Source organism: Bipolaris sorokiniana, assembly GCF_000338995.1.
Source record: "Bipolaris sorokiniana ND90Pr unplaced genomic scaffold COCSAscaffold_16, whole genome shotgun sequence".
NCBI classification, from domain to species: Eukaryota; Fungi; Ascomycota; class Dothideomycetes; order Pleosporales; family Pleosporaceae; genus Bipolaris; species Bipolaris sorokiniana.
The window spans coordinates 29866-47231 of NW_006911910.1; the positions used below are offsets into that span (position 1 = coordinate 29866).

The 17366-nt window shown below is 50.1% G+C and overlaps 5 protein-coding genes across 5 annotated transcripts; 2 read left to right on the forward strand and 3 right to left on the reverse strand.

Moving 5' to 3' along the window:
- Positions 1-272: 272 nt before the first annotated feature.
- COCSADRAFT_175366 (uncharacterized protein) lies at positions 273-1898 on the forward strand (the record flags this gene model as incomplete). The annotated part of the gene is made up of 1 exon (XM_007706362.1): positions 273-1898. One exon carries the CDS (start codon positions 273-275, stop codon positions 1896-1898), a length of 1626 nt encoding a protein of 541 aa, XP_007704552.1.
- Positions 1899-5755: 3857 nt separating this feature from the next.
- COCSADRAFT_151785 (uncharacterized protein) lies at positions 5756-7441 on the reverse strand. Its single transcript, XM_007706363.1, has 2 exons — positions 7023-7441; positions 5756-6912 (listed from the first exon to the last, which is right to left on the reverse strand). Exons 1-2 carry the CDS (start codon positions 7215-7217, stop codon positions 6001-6003), a joined length of 1107 nt encoding a protein of 368 aa, XP_007704553.1. The 5' UTR covers positions 7218-7441; the 3' UTR covers positions 5756-6000.
- Positions 7442-8725: 1284 nt separating this feature from the next.
- COCSADRAFT_164412 (uncharacterized protein) lies at positions 8726-10473 on the reverse strand (the record flags this gene model as incomplete). Its single annotated transcript, XM_007706364.1, has 3 exons — positions 8726-10016; positions 10065-10319; positions 10370-10473. The coding sequence occupies 3 exons, from the start codon at positions 10471-10473 to the stop codon at positions 8726-8728; spliced, it is 1650 nt and encodes a 549-aa protein (XP_007704554.1).
- Positions 10474-13411: 2938 nt separating this feature from the next.
- Positions 13412-14915, forward strand: COCSADRAFT_126742 (uncharacterized protein). The gene is made up of 3 exons (XM_007706365.1): positions 13412-13943; positions 14011-14327; positions 14386-14915. Exons 1-3 carry the CDS (start codon positions 13886-13888, stop codon positions 14449-14451), a joined length of 441 nt encoding a protein of 146 aa, XP_007704555.1. The 5' UTR covers positions 13412-13885; the 3' UTR covers positions 14452-14915.
- A 956-nt stretch (positions 14916-15871) lies between these two features.
- Positions 15872-17348, reverse strand: COCSADRAFT_250797 (uncharacterized protein). Its single transcript, XM_007706366.1, has 3 exons — positions 17099-17348; positions 16192-16992; positions 15872-16128 (listed from the first exon to the last, which is right to left on the reverse strand). The coding sequence occupies exons 1-3, from the start codon at positions 17123-17125 to the stop codon at positions 15880-15882; spliced, it is 1077 nt and encodes a 358-aa protein (XP_007704556.1). The 5' UTR covers positions 17126-17348; the 3' UTR covers positions 15872-15879.
- Positions 17349-17366: the final 18 nt, after the last annotated feature.

Below are 17366 nucleotides of genomic sequence, written 5' to 3' on the forward strand. Positions count from 1 at the left end.
AATGTCCACTCTTTCACTATCAGTACATGGCTGAGACAAGAATCATGGCGCATTACCTGTTATGTTATTACTAGAGTACGCAGTCTATGTATGTGTGTGTGTATGTATGTATGCATGTATGTATATAAGTGGGGGATGGTGTTGTCTATCCCTCCAACGCGTCCACGTCATTGTGCTATGTTTTGTTTGGGCTAGGCTACGCCAAGCCCCGCTAGCCTAGAAAGTGCATCTTGACTTTCATGTCAATGCACTCGACGGCTCAAGACTTTGCAATGCCACCATTGCGCCAGCTTCCATTCGTGCTGCAAGCTGTAAAACGGAAAAAAATAAACACTCGGATATGGAGCCAACATGGACGTCTCGTTGCGAGGAGCTGCTCGTGTGCTGCGCGGCAGCAATTGCAGCACACGGTAGCTGTCTCATATGAAGACCCCGCCAGTGCGCGACTCAACGCAACAACCACTACCCCTCCTACCCCTCCTACAGACCACCGGACACTCGCGCAAACGCATAACCTCTTCATAACTTCGCCATATAGTCCTGGTTCGCCGCTCATTCTTCCCAATGGCGCCTATGTCTTTCAGAAGCTGCAGTCCTTCCTACGCGCGCAATACCCACAGTTTGGCTTCCAAGAGGTCATCACGCCCATAATATACAAGAAGTCGCTTTGGGAAAAGTCTGGGCATTGGGAAAACTATGCCGAAGACATGTTCAGCGTCCAAGGGAGGGGAACGACTGCTCAAATACCTGAAGCTGATGGTGGAGAGGATGGCGAGTTTGGACTGAAGCCAATGAACTGTCCAGGCCATTGCTTGTTGTTCAGAGACGAGATCAAGAGTTACCGTGATCTGCCAGTTAGATTTGCTGATTTCAGTGCATTGCATCGGAACGAAATCTCAGGCGCATTGACGGGCCTGACGAGGGTCCGGCGATTCCACCAGGATGACGCGCACATCTTCTGCCGTACTGATCAGATCCTGGCAGAAATTGAGCAAACGCTCAAGTTTGTAGGCATGGTATACAACACGTTTGGACTAGGACCATACAAGTTGCTTCTATCCACTAGACCAAAGGATAGCTTCATTGGCACTATTGAAGAATGGGACCGCGCAGAGGAGCAATTGACAACTGCGCTGAACAATATCGGCAGTGAATGGGCTATCAACGAAGGAGATGGAGCATTCTATGGCCCCAAGATTGATATAGTCCTGAAGGATTCAAACGGCAAAGAGCACCAAACAGCTACCATTCAGCTTGACTTTCAACTACCGCAACGCTTCGATCTACAATACCAAGCGTCACCCGAAGAGCTGGAGGCATGTTTACAGAGTTCTATGGATAAGGGCCTTGACACGGCATTTCGCCGCCCTGTGATCATCCACCGTGCTATTTACGGATCAGTTGAGCGCTTCATGGCCCTGCTCATTGAGCACTATGCGGGAAAATATCCCTTTTGGCTTTCTCCTCGACCGGCTATAGTACTATCATTGAACTCTAACCCCGAGGTTCTCGAACATGTCTCGCGCATCCAATCAGTGCTGTCGGGCTTGAATTCACAAGACACATCCAAAGCGTCATCATTATCACCAAAGCCACTACCTCTATCAACCATTCACATTCCTGTTGATATCGACACAAGTGATCGCCCTCTTGGCAAGAAAATTGCAGAAGCAAGAGGAAAGAAATACAATCACATCATCGTCGTTGGCGGTCGCGAAGCGGATAATGACAGTATGAATCTGCAGATCGTAAACCAGCCTCATGAAGACACTACAATTGAGGTTTTGGAAAAGCATCTCGAGAGACAGCTTACCGACAAGGAACGTTCCAAGGGCGCGAATGTTCCCTTAAGTGCCGCTAGAAAGTACTTCGAGCAGCTCGCCAACTCTTTTCTATAGTTCAATTTCTCCTAATCATATCGTTCATCACAACCATGCAGGAGCGTTTCATGTGTCATGTAAGATTTCAGGATACCTTTTAGAGGAGAAAAGACTATATCGTATTTGAAGCCCTAGCTCGAGGGGCGACTGGGTTAGTAGCCGGCACCTGCACGCCAAAAAGTTTGAATATTGTCATCCCACCAACATTTCCCCTGAATTCCCTTTCCAATCAAAGTTCCTGTAGAGTGACCCTTTTGGCAATTTACAGACGTTGCTCGCCACAATCAAACCACATATACTGATCTACTCGCCACTGGGCATCTACTTGTTTTGATACATCTCTTCCGGGCCGACATGGCACTTCAAGACTCCAAGTCCGTCCCCTATACTACATATACCATGAAGTGAGGCTATGGATAGCTTGCAAGCACCCTGCATGTATGTTATTTTTTTCTCCACTCACACGTTTCGATACTGCATGCTGACGCTACTTTCACAGCTGATTCGCTGCCTCCACAGCTATCCTGAGCGGTGTAATGCTTACTGTGTACTTTGACGACGAAAGTAGGGTTTACAATTGCCATTTCTCCTCCCTAAATCGCCGATTCCCTTTCTCTGAAGCACCGTTCCTGCCCCCCGTCTTCCACAACAGGGATAGCATTCTGGAAAAAAAAAGAAGCCTGAAGAGGATGCAACTACTTCTGCCCTTACTTCAACACTCCACACATTCACATGCATTAACTTCTCATTCTGAATACGAACGTGTCTCAACATACGGGCGTGGAATATCGATATCGAAAAAAACGACTCTCAGCCCAAGAAACCAGACTCTCTCGCATATTCTTGCCGTCAGCAACATGACCTCCTACGTCCTCTCGGCTAGAAAAGTCACATATACCCTCCAACCCCACCGTCATTAGATCTTCCGTCCGCTCCACCCGCAAAGAAGAAATGGTAGTAGCTTCAGACCAGCCGATCCGAATCCGTGTCAGCAAATCCCAGCCCTGTCCTTAACAAACTCTATCTCTCCCTCGGCAACCAAGAGTGGTTCGGGTACATGTTTCCTTTGCTTTCCTGAATTTGGTGCGGTACCGCATGCAGCTTGGTATCCAAGCTCTGCCCTCGTGGGCCGAAATTTTGTCCCATTCATTCCTGCCAAGGGATACTCGTATATCCCCAGATATCTTTCTAGCGGCTTTCTGGGTTGTAGTACTATACTACCAAATTTCTGGTCTACTTAAATGCCACTAATACGTGCTTACTACGCACCGGCCCGGTCAGCAAGATTGGGGGGAGGTAGGGCCATGCTGTATAACTCGAATTTTCTATACGTGTATGACGACGCGTAGTTTATTAGACACTAATACATAGGGACGGGTAGCTCCGAGTTAGGGTGGCTATGGTACTTGCTGTGCTTGCTGTGCATGCAGGCTGCGTCGTGCTGTCATCTGGAGAAATGCATGGGGTTCGCCTTTTTTTCTCTGCTAGAAAGTGCCGAGGTGCATATACTGAAGTAGAAAGAGAGTGGATATGTCCATGCTAGAGTGAGGTAAATAGCAGCTGCTTTACGACTGCACAACGTCCAGACCTTAGCAGTTGATGGTGTTGTTGTACGCGTCGTACTTTGCCCATTCTCTCGACACCCAAGTTAAGACGGGCCGATATACACCTCCTCTCTCCACCTCACCTTGTAAGCGGAACCGCGGGAGCTGACCCATGCAGGTAATGTGCTCTTATTAAATCTATAGTGTGGTCATCTGAGCTGCGGGATTTCCGGCAGTTGTCGATGTCGTTCGATTTTCAGATGAGTCTTCCACCTATGCAAGAACGGCATCCGATAGTTTGCGCGGCAGTGTCAACAAAGCAATGCTGCGTATGCATCGAGGTATAGTGCAAAAGATTTTGATGTACTGCTATTGTAGTACAGACATGTCGTCAATCAGGCAGCGTGCAAACTGGACGCGTAGGAGGTTCGGTGACGTTTATCAGCACGGATATGGAGGAAAAGTAAAGGGTAGTTGCTACGTCTATGGCCAGGCACGAAATCAGTCCCTACATATGGAATTTGTGGGGCGAGAAAAATAAAAGTGGATATTATGCTGCGCATGAGCACTGATGGGCCTGTTCTTTGGGTTCTCCGATCTGTGGTTCATGTGCGAAGATGGAGACTAGATTGCTAGTTGCACAGATTTTGGTAGTAGGATTGAACTAGGCGATTTTCGCTCTTACAACTAGAAAATTATTACCTATGTTAGAGTTGTTAGGCTAGACATCTATAACAACCGTTGTACGTATTCACGCTATGTTGGATGCAGACAGGTGAATATATGTCATTCCATATACCTTCTAGAGCCAGTTGCCCTTTCATTCAGGCTTAGATGAGCAATCTTCGATTTACTGTTCATCCACCCGCTAGTTTCTCCACTTCATTACCGCAATGATGATCGTACGCTCGCCCGTCCAAACGTTTTTTATTGTGACCCACACTACGCAAATACAGCAACCCGGGTCACGAGTGCTTGGCCGTATGGACAGGGTGCGAGTCATACTACCCATCTCGCTTTGATATCCAACAAAGAAGAAGCATACAGTAGCGAGGAACAAGTATTAAAACGATTCACGGCTATCAAGGGAGAAAGCACCACGGATAGTGCCAGTGTATGCCTTTGCATCTCCTCAATCTTCATATTGCACCCTCTACTGCACTATATCACTCACAGCCCTAACATCCCGTCTGAGATACTAATATTAATGCCTAAGATCCAACACCAGTCCCATAACCCTTACCTTGTCTTACACACCAATCGCATCCAGTTTCCTCATTTCCAGAAGCAGTGCAGAAGGAAACTCGACACGACCCCCTTTTTTAACAAAACAAGCGTCGCTTTACCCAGAGTCGCCACAATATGTAAGGAAATGCTGTCGATTCATGTTAATGTTGGTACCGCAGCGGGCGCTTGCGCAGAATGACATCGATGCAAGGACCGCGTATCCTTGTTCGAGGCGTTGGACCGCTGCGGTCTCGAGAATCGGACATTCCATCTTAGCGGATGTAAGATGCGGGAGCTAAATTTTTCAAATGCATGGCGCATAAAGAAATATAGGTCATTGAGTTTGTGACGTAAGAACGGTGATGGATACTGCGGAGGACCCAAATGTAGGAACGATAGGATCGGAGTGCGTCAACAGCACATGTGAGCGATGGTGAAATTTTTTTTCCGATGTGGCTCAGGGATATCTGTACTGGACGATAATAGCGCGAATGATGTTACAAACTGTCACATGTGCTGGCTAGATTTAGTATTTGGTAATTTTAGCTTTAGTTGTATATCACAATTGATCCTAGTGGCGTATCGTAGAAGAAGAAAATCGATCCAATTAGCTCTGAGAATATCCAATCTCATCAGCCACAGCTGAGCTGAGATTTTGGGAATCCCTATCATCGAATAGCGCCTAGCTATGTGACGAATAACAGTATCTCAAGCAGCTAGAAAGCACTGCCGCCAGAGCCCATAGGAAAAAATAATAAACAACAAAATGCAATTGATGTACTATGAAGGTATTGATAGTGCATTAAAGGGAATAACTGCATAGGCCCTAGATTCAAATTTGAAAACTAGGAACAAACAAGGACGATTATAAAAGTATCATGTTCCACGAACATGTTGTGGTGCGGTATCACGTGACCAGAGCACGAATATGTATGGAGATTTTTTCTCAGAGAAGATAGACTACCTTTTTCACTCGATACAACTCAGCGATTGGATTTTGGCTCTGTCTTGTATCGTGCTATGATATATCTGATAATGCTATCAACAACATAATATTTGATAGTAGCAATATATACTACAAAATCGAATTACACACATAATCACCGCACAACGGAAGATATCAGAAAACGCTCACGGATACCACCTCACAAGAACATAAACATCAATGCAAATATCTTAATTCATTTCCCTTCGTCATTCCTACCAACCAAGAACCAAACAAAAAAGCCGCGGGAATGCCCATGCGGAAACCACATGCCTACAAAGAGGAACTAGCCCCCTAATCTACATGCCATAAAGAAAATGATATAAACTAAATACGCCAGTCCACCCACATGGGTATATCACACCTAATCCAAGCTCTGAATCTGCACCTTAATACAGCCCGTCTTGGGGTCCGCCGCCGTCTTAAACGCCTCGACCGCATCCTCCAGCTTAAATCGATGCGTAACCAGCTTCTTCAGATCAATAACACCGCTCTTGTACAACCGGATAGCCTTGGGCCACGTATTGCAGTAGCGGTACTGGAACTGGAGGTCGACCTCGCGGGTGCTAAGGCGCATGAAGGGGATTTTGATTTCGTTTTTGCCGACGCCAATGACGAAGACTTTGCCGCCGAACTTGACGGTTTGGATGGCGCTGTTGATGGAGCTTTCGACGCCAGTGCATTCCATGGCGTGCGAGGGCTCGACGCCCTCGGTGAGCTTGAGGATGGCGGCTTGGAAGTCTTCGGGGGTGTGGCTGAATTCGACCTTGTGGGTGAGGACGTTGGGGACAAGCTCTTTGGCGAAATTGAGGCGTCCTTGGTCGATATCTGTGATGACGAGTGGGGTGGCGCCCGCGGCTTGACAGCAGAGGAGAGTGACGAGGCCGATGGGTCCCGCACCGCATACGATGACGGGGTCGCCGAGGCGGACGTTGGCGCGGTCCATGCCTGCGAGGGCGACGCTGAGGGGCTCGAGCATGGCGCCATCTTCGAAGCTCATGCTGTCGGGAAGCTTGTGGCACCACATGGCTGGGTGCTTGAGATAGCGGCGCAGCAGGCCGGTGACGGGCGGGGTGGACAGGAAGAGAACACGCTCGCAGCCGTTGTAGCGGCCCGTAAGGCAGGGCTCACATTCGCCGCAGATGATGTTGGGTTCGATGGCTACGCGGTCGCCGGGCTTGAGGTGTGTCACTGAGGGGTGGCAGGCCATGACTGTGCCTGCAGATTCGTGGCCCAAGACATGTGTGTCTTCAACAATCATGGGACCGATGCAACCCTGTATACAAAATGAGTAAGTGTTTTGTTGAAACGAGATTTTTGTTGCAATTTTTGACAACAAGTCCTGAGCAGCAGCAGGTCGACCGGGGGAACTAAGAAAGAACGTACAGCATGCCAGAAATGAATGTCACTACCGCAGATACCAGTGCTCTTGACATTCAACAGAACCTCACCAGGCTTCAGATCTCCGCCTCTTTGCACCTCCTCCAGACTTGGCTCTGCCTCTGCAACCCATAGATCGTGGGCGGGGTTGGTGTAAACACCAATGTTTGCCTTTGAGGCCTTGATCTCGGTAACACTCATCTTCTGCTTTTTGGGGTTGAGAATATGAAAAGGAAGAAGAAGCAGAATAGCCTGGGTATATAGTGAAGTGAAGAAGGAAGAAGGAAAGATGGAGGGAGGGACAAGTACACAGCGAAGCAGATCAGCTGGGCCCGACGGTCTAGGTCCCCAATTCTTTCTGCCCGTCTCGCCTTGCCATGGTCTTTAACCTGTGGTTGTCCCGCCTGCCCATCATTGGTGCGGGGCAGCCAGCACGCGTGGTTGTGACAATCTCTCCTAAACGGTCGCGGCCACGACCCCACTGACAACAGGACCGCGGTTGAACGGATTACTTCCACGAATGGGAACCCGACAAAGTCCGCAATTGGCCGTTTGGAGCCAGCCGAGTCAGTGTCTTGGGGGCCGGACAGCGAAAGCTTGCATGGGGTGGTGGGGTTGGAGCTAGTACCGTTTCTGGTAATGTATCCTGCAGCGCGCCAGCGACAAAGACAGATTTCACGATACTTCAGCCGTGGTGTTGAGCAGGCGGCTGGTCGGGGCATTGCCTCGGCCTTGAGCCGAGTGTGTGTGGTCGGCCGGTGACCGAGTCGAGTGAAGATCTGGGCGCGTGACTTGACATAGAACAACAAGTCTGGGGTTGCTAGTAAGTAATGACACATGGACTGCGTTGGTTGTTGCGCCGCATACATACTACCACAGAATCTCACCTGCGTATATGTGACCTGCGACTACAACATCTTTTCGGCCTACTCATGGCCAGAGGCACAATCAGCCCATACTGCCCTCTGCACTGTATGCGCATCTCGACGCAGAGCCATCCTGTGTCCCATCATGTCACAACGCGTAGGCACAGCGCCGTCACATATACCTCCACAGTAGCTCTCTGCAATCCCAGTTCCCAGTACTATACACATGTAATAGCATCCTGCCATACACCGCCAAGAACCCCCTCTCACCTTATCCCGCTCGTCTGCCTGGGATACCAAGCCTTCCCATGGCCTGACAAGCCAGGCCAAGCACAACTGCTGTTCCTTAGGCACACCCTCGTCAATGCGCAAGCTTTCGGAAACCAGATGTGCCGAACGAGCGCCGACGGGCCCGGAGTCTGTCTCCCTGCGCACTCGACGTGATTGACATGACTGACAGGTTCAAATGTCGTTCGACAATGGTTCGATGGAAGATAGGATGACTCGCGCACATGGAACAAAAATGTTGATCTATACTACACTGATTCTTCAATCGAGATTTTCGCACAAAGCCAAACATATGCATGTGTGAAGTGTAGTGAAGTAAAATAAGTCTTCTGGGTTTGCATTTGTAGATGGATATGGAGTTAAATCGACAGAAAAGAAAAAGGAAAAATAAAAACAGGTGCACCCGTGGGTTGCTACCTCTTCCAACGGGGGGGCTATGATCATAACATGGGCAAGAACAATAGTCAAATACACGCCTTGAACCAAGATGGTTTTAGTATCGCGAAAAAAGAATCCCACTTTCTCAAGCACCCAACTAGATTTTTCAAAACACATCTAGAAATGCTCCTTCCAGAACTTGAAGTCGACTTCCTGGCAAGTCGCTTGCTTACACGCCTTCTTGATGTCCCGAGCAGCGATATTAGGCCCACAGAAGTAGACTCCCACCTCTGTGCGTAGCGTGCTCTCGAGACCGTTCATGTAAGTGCGGTCCAGGATACCGTCGCGCATACCGCAGAGCAAGCGCTGGAAGTCGGGACGACCAAAGTTGGTACGCGACTTGAGTTCGGTAAGAGGATCCTTGTCTGTGCCCACAGAGTTGAGGACAATGTTTTGCGCCGTATTGGCATCCATCTTTTGGGTGAGGTAAGTGTGGATGCGCAAGAATTGGTCGCCATCTGCGCCACCAAGAGACTGTGCCTCGAGAGAGGAGAGAAGCGTTTGGAACCACTCAAAGGAGGACGTGTCTTTGCAGACCCAGATGAATTCGACCCGGCGGAGACGCTTGGGTGGGTTGGGGCTCAGGCGGAGGTGGTAGATGGACTTGAGAATCGAGGCCCAAGGTGTGACACCAATACCAGTACCAATGAGGACAGCGACTTCGTTCTCGAAGACATCCTCAGCAGGAGCTCCGTAGGGTCCATCTATACGGAGGGCAGGCATCTTTTGGCCGTGCTGCAGAGCAATTTCGTACATGCCCATGGGGTCCAGCTCGTCGTACAGCTTGGATTGCGACTGACCGGCACCAAGCGCATCGGCGAGCGCACGAGTAAAGTCACCGACCTGGCGGACGTGGACCGAGATATAAGGATCGTTGGGGCAAGAAGTAATGGTAAATGGATGCCACTGGTAGTAGCTGACTTCCGGGCAGTTCAGGAACAGCCACTGTCCGGGCTTGTACTTCATGCTGGGCTTGGTGAACTGGATCTCAACAGCATCGTACGGGTGGCGGACGACCTTAACAATCTTAGTCTCGCGCCTACAGCGGATCTCACGGTAGAGGCGGTCAAAGAGGTATAAGCCGCCGCCAACAAGCTCCCATCGCCAACCCTCGTAGCCAATACAATGGGTCCAGAAGTTGTCGTGATCAAAAGGAGACCATGCTGGGGCTGTGTCACGGACGAAGCAGCTGGTCGCGTGTGTGTACATGCCGAGCAAAAACGGAATAAACAGGTGGTGGGTATACCAGAAGGTCTCGAATGATTGTTGGCGGATCCTGTGGTGGGCCGTGGTGTACATCAGCAGCATGCAAAGAAGCATAATGTGTCCCGTGATACCACCAGCCTCTGCGTAGTGAATCTGAAGAGCGATTTGGGGTCGCACTTGCACACGCTCGACGTTGAAGAAACTACTCTTGTTAGCTTAGACGTATGGATTACCGCTGGGCGCTACTCACTTGACATAATGCGCTACCACGTGGAGGATGGTGAAGAACAGCATAGCATAGGCGACTTGTCGGTGGAACCACATGGATTCATCCAGAGGCATAAAGCGCGCCTTGGGTCGCAGCCATCGGAGGATGTTTCGGCACATGGGCATAACGATAACCATGGTGTCAACTGAGAGAACTAGACCTGCACCTCGGGATATCCAGACGGAAAACTGAAGAGCGTTGAGAGGTGCTAGACGTGCATCGCCGGCTTGCTTCCACCTGTGGCTATGTCAGACATGTGTAACTAGAGTTGATGGGATTGTACGTACCATCCTATGGCGAAGATGGCAAAATGAAAGCCCCAGAAGAAGAAATGAAAGGCGAGTTTCGACGGCGTAAAGAGCCGCGACCATGAGACTCCTCCTCCAGACATGGTGGCGGTTGCTGCAAGGCGATGGTGGTGGTGGTTGTTGCGACGGTCCGTTCAACGGTGATTATGAAAGATTAAAGAGTGTACGCGTAGTAAAAAGCGAACCTCAACCAGAAAAGCAATACGATCCAGTCGAAGTTCGACCCGGCCAGCCAGATACGAAATAAAGAAAAGAATGTCGGTGTCCCGGGACGGGCGGAGTGGTGTGCGAGGAAGAGGGGTGGAGGTGGAGGTGGAGGACGACCCCAAGACTGGCTGGGAACCAAGGGTATTAGAATGTCTAGCCCAGGAACAAGCCGAGCTCACCGACGCAGATCAGTGTGCGAGTCGTGAGGAGCCGCGCAGGAGTGGGTAGAGCGGCACGCTGTGCTGAAACTGACAGGGCCTGGTTCGGTACGGATGTGGCTCAGGCCGATGTCCTGGTAGGCCTCTGGTATAACCAGCTGGGCTAAGCTCGATAACTGTCCAAATGGCCAGGAAGGGAAGCGATGCAAGGTAGTTGCGGAGGCGCCAATGCCTACTAAGCCTAAGGCGTAGATTTGAGGAGTTGAGCGTAGTGGAGGGGTTCGCAGCTATGCGCGAGCGCCTAGTGTGTGAAGAGCGTCTCAGACCTGAAGCGCCAGGCACAAAACCATTTTTTCCTTGGTCTTTAGGGGAGAAATTCGGGGCTTAACAACGGCTCGCCGTCTCGGGGGTAATGCACGACACCGTTTATGTATGATAGCTAGCGGTATGCAGCGATGTGAGCAATGTTTCGCTTTGGCCTTTGTTTGAGGGGTTCAGGTTTTGGTGATGGACAATGGATGGAGAGAGGCAGCCACCGGGTTGCGACTAGGTGCACCAAAGTCGCAAAATTCCAACACGTCAATCTCGGCGTCAATCTGGCAGGCGCACTCGTTGTGTCGCGGTATTGTTTGGGAGGATTTTGGTCCGGCGTGGGCGGATTTACGAGTGGACTGGGGGCTGGGGGGAACACTATCTGACGGATCGGGTATTTTGATACGCGAGGTCGTGGTGAAACGGTAGGCGTTGGAAGGCGTGTTGTGAGTAAAATGGAGAAAACGGGCTATGAATCGGCCAGCGCTGTCGTTTGCTATGTTAAAGTCGTTATATGCAAATGGCTAGGATGCAATCTCATGGGCGTTGGCAATGGGCAGACGGTGAGGGACAAGTGTTTGAGATGGGTCTTGTTCTCAGGTGGCGGCTCTACTCCTAAACTAGGGTGGCCCTCCCTCCCCACTAATACACAGAATGGATACGGCGGAACAGAACAAGAGCATGGTGTGAGCCCGTCGTGGCTGTCCTGGCGTGTGAGCCGCCGAGTTGTACTCAGAGGCACTTCTCGATCGTGGTTGGTAGCACTGGATATCGGTGGAGAGGCTCGGCGTGGAGCAGGCGGCCAATGGCGGGCAGTCTGCAAGCGCTCAGGTACCCCCACAGAGTTTACGCCCGCTAGTGCATAGTGTCTAGCTGCACGAGTACAAGATGTGGTCGCTATTTTGGTCTGTGGCCGTTGCCTCCGGCTGGATGGACGGAGAAGTGCCAATTGCCGGCCCTATCCACAGTGGGCCTTTGAGCGAGTGCACATCGTTGGCACTCTTTAGTCATGTCTTGGTTTGTGTGACGACGGGAGCGGTGTGCAGATGCAAAAGACGGCCAAGAAGACGAGGAGTGCTCTGGGCGATTGGGCTGAGAAATCAATAGCTCGGGCGATGCAGAATCATGGCTGGGGGTGCTGATGGGAGGGGAATGGGAATGGGAATGGATTGAGTGCGGGCTCATTCACAGAGTTGCCGCTGTGGCTTGGATCGATAGGTGCGAATTGTGGCTGTGGCTGGTGATGTGGCGGTGTTCATCACTAGTGTACACTAGTATTCTGTACTAATAGAGGCATTTGTATACATAATCAACTTTAATATACTACCATGCAAGAGAATCGCAAATTCAACGGCGACAACACCCACTGCTCTCTGCATGATCCTACCACGCCGCTCGAAAACAAAGTCAGGCCATTGTTCTACCCCAAGATCTCGTTCGGCTCGCTGAGCCCCAATCGATCAGCACTTTAACGCTGGCTGGTGGCTACGCAATCCTCCGACAACCAGGTTGGAGAGAAGCTTGCCTGCTCCTGCGAACTGATACAGAACGAGTATCGAACCACTTTGTTTTGTCTCGACGGCATTGACAGGATGAACAGGCCTGTGAAGTAAACGTTGTCGTATGATGTTGTTTGATGAGCGTACCTGAGGACCCAGGAGCAGCCTTCAATGTTGTTTTCCATGCAGTAAGGCCGCGGATCGTCATGCGCCCCGCCGTGCACTATCCTGAGGCACAGAGGAGAAACCGGGACTCAGGCATCCGCTGGCTAGGAGTAAGCCATGGCCGTGCCGCATCTGGATGAATGACGGAGAATTCCCAAGCCGCACATGGATGGCCATGGTCATAGTCATAGTCATGGGTCAGAGAGAGAGCGAGAGAGAGAACAAGAACAATCCGGTGGCGTGGAGACTATCGGCAGCACGGAGACTAGTAGAGTAGGCGAAAGCATGTGGAGGCGTCATGTAGGAATAGAGATAGCCGACAGTACTGGGATGCGTATATCGTGCTCTGATTTGCATTTGGTGGTCGGTGACATGGTGCTGTCGCCATCAATCACAGGCACGTGAGCGTGAAGAGGCACTCTTTTCTCGCCTTTTTCACCGTCTAGCGCAGGGCGAGGGGTTAGCAGCAGAAGCCAAGCGGCTGAAGCTGGGATGTGATAGGGTAGACGTGCATCCGGCGCACGGCCGCTGTGGCTGCAGCGGGGCCAAGCACGCTCGTCCATCTCGTGCAGACAGCCAATGACCTTCACCATACACGCCCTCCATGGCAGCCGTGCGGGTCAAGCGCCTACACAATTGACCTGCACCATTTCACCCCACCCCAGTCACTGCCCAGCCAAAAACAACCAGGATCCGAATGGCGCATAATTGTCTTTACAATTGGGGTCGATTCCCGCTGTCGCTCCCGGTATACTGATACACCTCACGTCGCGAAGCTCAACGGCAACACCACGCTGCCTGAACACCTAACACGCCTGAGACTCGCCTACGCCTCAGCCCTCTATAGCACTTGCGCAATATCTATCCACTCTGCTCATCGGTGCCTGTCTTCAACCACGCCTTACCGCTTTGAGCCTCTACTGAACCGCCGTTGCACCCGACGCATTGCCTATAACAAACTCCGCCCTGCCCCTCCGTCCCACGTCCGCTGCTCATCTGTCAACGAGGCTACTGGTAGTCGAAGGGACATTTCTGCTTACTTTCTTTCTTTGTTTCTCTCCCCCTTCTTTTCGCTTCTTATCATTTAACTTTCTTTCTCAAACGACCGCGGGCTCGGTTTACTGCTCGTATCCCTTCTTTATAATTTCTGCACAATGGGCAAGTTAATCAAGAACCACTGGGCGCGTCTCGTCATCCTCACCGCTGCTGCCTGTAAGTCCAATTCCCGTACATTGCATTCCCCACACTACCATCATCGTTACTAACTTTACCACCATAGACCAAATAGCCGCTGGATTCCACTGCTTCTTCTGGCCCAAGATCTTCTGGGATTTCCTCACCAAGAATCTCGATGGGGCTATCAAGCCCATTCCCGTCCTGCAAGTCCTCAATGTAGTTCTCGGTGTTATTGGTCTCGCCTGGGAATGGCCCCTACCGTTGCTCGCTGGTACGGGCCTGCATCGTTCAATCGAAGCACGCCTCATCGTCTACCCGATCAGCGCCCTGTGTGCTCTCCTCATCTACCAAGGCACAAACTCTGGCCTGTACTACATTGTCGGCATGTTTGCTTACTTTTGGGCATACAGCGAAGGCGAGGTACGTTGCACATGATATTTTCTCCTTCTATCTTGCTATGATACTAACATTCTCCAAGATTGTCTGTCCCGAACCATGGACCCTACCTAAGCGCGGCTCTACTGCGCGTAAAATAGGCGTATAGTTTGTCCACAGTACACAGACAGAATAATCTCAGCACATACAACCCCCAATTTCGCTTCATCACACCCATTTCAACCCGGGATTTATGAATCATGTACCCATTGTCCATGTAGACGACTGTACCTTTTTCCGCATTTTTGCAACCCGACATCTCTGGCAGACACTCTTGATTTAGCGACTAAACTATATTTTTTTTCTCATCTCCCCGCCGGCCGCAGAAAGCCGCAGCGTGGGAAAGGCAAATCCGGCGCATTCTTATCATACCAAATATCGCGTGTTACTTTTTTTTGTTGCGAGGGAGAAAGGCATATAGCATGCGCGAATGATTTCTCCATAGTCATCGTCATGACGATCATGTATTCAAGTCAAGCATTCAACCCCCCGTTTTTTTGCGGGAGGGCCTCCATTCTGAATTCCTTCTCGCGATCTACACAATCAAGTTTTTTTTAAAAAAAAATACAAGAGAATCAAGAATAAAATATATCAACATTATAAACGTGCCTGCGTATGTGTACCTCTTTGCCTCTATGGCCATTGTTCCTCACCCAGAAAACACCGCGCGCAAGCAACAAAAACGCAACATAGTTTAACCCCCATAAAAACCTGCACGTCAACAAAAAAAAAGGGTATCGCTTGCATAAAGAAAAACGGCAGCATCAATTCAACAATACAATGTCTGCATAAAAATCCCTCTTTCTCTGTCTTTACTCGACCCATCAAACTGACGTGCTAAAGGAATGTGCGTGACACACGTCGTGTTTCAGGCTTCCCATGTCCACACACTCAGCCACAGCCACACATGCACCCACGTCACTTTTCTCCCTCCCTTGTATTTTTTCCCCTTTTTTGTATTTTTTTTCCTTTTTTTTGGGGGGGGGGGGGAGGAATACTCCACTTGCACGTGGGTTAATGGGGGGGTAGGCTAGGATGGGGTCATACGTCTTGCGCTTCAGTGGGATGGCTGGGGTGGGGAAGAATTGGGGGGGAGACGATGGAAAGTGTGGAAGTAAGTAGTAAGAATTTTGTAAAGAGAAGAAGAGAAAAGCAAAAAAATACTTGATTTCTTTATCATTATTTTTTTTTCTGTGTGGAAACCAAGAAATTACTTCGAGAAGGGAAAAGCATAGAGATTAAGTTTCATGGTTAGGATGTGTTCTAGAAGGGAAGAAAAAACATATACATCTAGCTTCACTTCCAAGAAAAAAAATTGAAAATATAGACTATGACATGGCCGTTGTTTTTTTCTCGGGCATATTTTACTACTAGACACTACTTCATTTTCATATCAACGTCCAGAAAAACAACAGCATCTACTTCGCTGCAGGGAGATAAAAAAGAAAAAATTGTGACGAGACATAAATCTACTCTTCTTCGCCCTCAAAACAACAATAACACCGCAAGACAAACCCTCTAATACACCAGATAAAACCTACTCGGCAGGACCCTCGATCAAAATCTTGATGCCCTTGCCGCCCTTGACATCCTTGAACGCATTCTCTGCATCCTCAAACTTGACTTTGCCAGTGATGAGCTCCTTGACTGAGATACGGCCGGTAGCCACAAGATCAATCGCAGTCTGGTAGTCACCGGGACCGTAGCGGAAGGAGCCCTTGACGTTGAGTTCCTTTGTGCACATTGCTACAATGGGAAAGGTGATGTCTGGTTTGCCCATACCGCCCTGTTGAGAAATTTTGTTAGCAAGTTTGAAGATAAACAAACACCAGTTGAAAAAAAAACGTACCTGAACATATGTTCCGCCCATGCGCAGAGCATGAATGGCAGTCTGAATGCAAGGCTCTGCACCAGACGCATCGATAATAACATCAGCACCAGGTCCCAATTCACACTGCTTGATCATGTTCCTGGCATTCTCCTCTGCGCTTACGCGCTCGCTCTTGAAACTGGCGTTGGCAGCGTAGTTGAGGGCAAAGTCCAGACGCTCGTCGTTGATGTCAACCGTCACAATCTTCTTTGCGCCGTATGCCTTTGCGACGGCACAGCAGAGAAGACCGACGGGACCGGCACCGAATACGACAACAGAGTCACCAGGCTTGATGGCTGCTTGGCGGGTAATGTGGACAGCGACGGCGGTGGGCTCAATCAACGCGCCCTCCTCCATGCTCATGTTTCCGGGCAGCTTGTAGCAGTAGTCTTCTGGAAGAGTGTAGTACCGTGCGAGGGTACCGTCGTATGGGGGTGTTGCTGCGAATGCCATGTCTGGGCAGAGGTTGTACTTTCCCTCTTTGCAGCGCACGCAGCGACGGCAGGGCACACCAGGCTCCATGGCGACTTCATCTCCGACTTTCAGGCCCTTGACTTTATCGCCGACCTTGTGTACGATACCAGCAGACTCGTGGCCGAGCACCATGGGCTTCTCAACTACAAAGTGACCGATGCGTCCCTCGACCCAGTAGTGCACGTCGGAACCGCATATACCAGTCCATCGCGGCCGCACAATAACGTCGTATGGTGATGGGAGTTCAGGAATTGGCCGATCTTCATATGTGACTTTGAATGGTTCTTGGAGAACGAAAGAGGGGTTCTAGCAAAGTGTCAGTCATCTTCTGCTCCTCCGCTATGAATGTTGGCCGCGATGTTGTCGTGTCGCGTTGCGCATGGCGGGGTTATGGCGGGGCAATGTAAAGTACCTTTTGGGAAGCGGTTTGTGTGGCCATTGTGAGTAATGTGCAAGATATGAATGTGATTGTTTGTATTGATTCAATTCAATATCTACAAAGAGAGGGAGAAAAGAAGAAGAAGCAAGAATGATCTTTCAGAACTCACGCGCAGGTAAGTGCTATGTAATGACGATGCAAAGGGTGGACCCCCGAGCTACAGCTTCGCAGCGAGCTATCCCGCCCAGGTTAGCAAGAAGGCTGTTGACCAAAGGCTCGAGTCTGGAAGCGTTTTAATTAC

Excerpts from the sequence above, each read along its gene's own strand:
- COCSADRAFT_126742 (XM_007706365.1), top strand. The coding sequence starts at position 13,886 with ATGGGCAAGTTAATCAAGAACCACTGGGCGCGTCTCGTCATCCTCACC. Across the intron at positions 13,944-14,010 it reads CATCCTCACCGCTGCTGCCT|ACCAAATAGCCGCTGGATTC; the intron begins GTAAGTCCAATT and ends TTACCACCATAG. Across the intron at positions 14,328-14,385 it reads GGGCATACAGCGAAGGCGAG|ATTGTCTGTCCCGAACCATG; the intron begins GTACGTTGCACA and ends ACATTCTCCAAG.
- COCSADRAFT_151785 (XM_007706363.1), bottom strand. The coding sequence starts at position 7,217 with ATGAGTGTTACCGAGATCAAGGCCTCAAAGGCAAACATTGGTGTTTAC. Across the intron at positions 6,913-7,022 it reads ACATTCATTTCTGGCATGCT|GGTTGCATCGGTCCCATGAT; the intron begins GTACGTTCTTTC and ends TTTTGTATACAG.
- COCSADRAFT_250797 (XM_007706366.1), bottom strand. The coding sequence starts at position 17,125 with ATGGCCACACAAACCGCTTCCCAAAAG. Across the intron at positions 16,993-17,098 it reads CACAAACCGCTTCCCAAAAG|AACCCCTCTTTCGTTCTCCA; the intron begins GTACTTTACATT and ends ACACTTTGCTAG. Across the intron at positions 16,129-16,191 it reads TGGGCGGAACATATGTTCAG|GGCGGTATGGGCAAACCAGA; the intron begins GTACGTTTTTTT and ends ATTTCTCAACAG.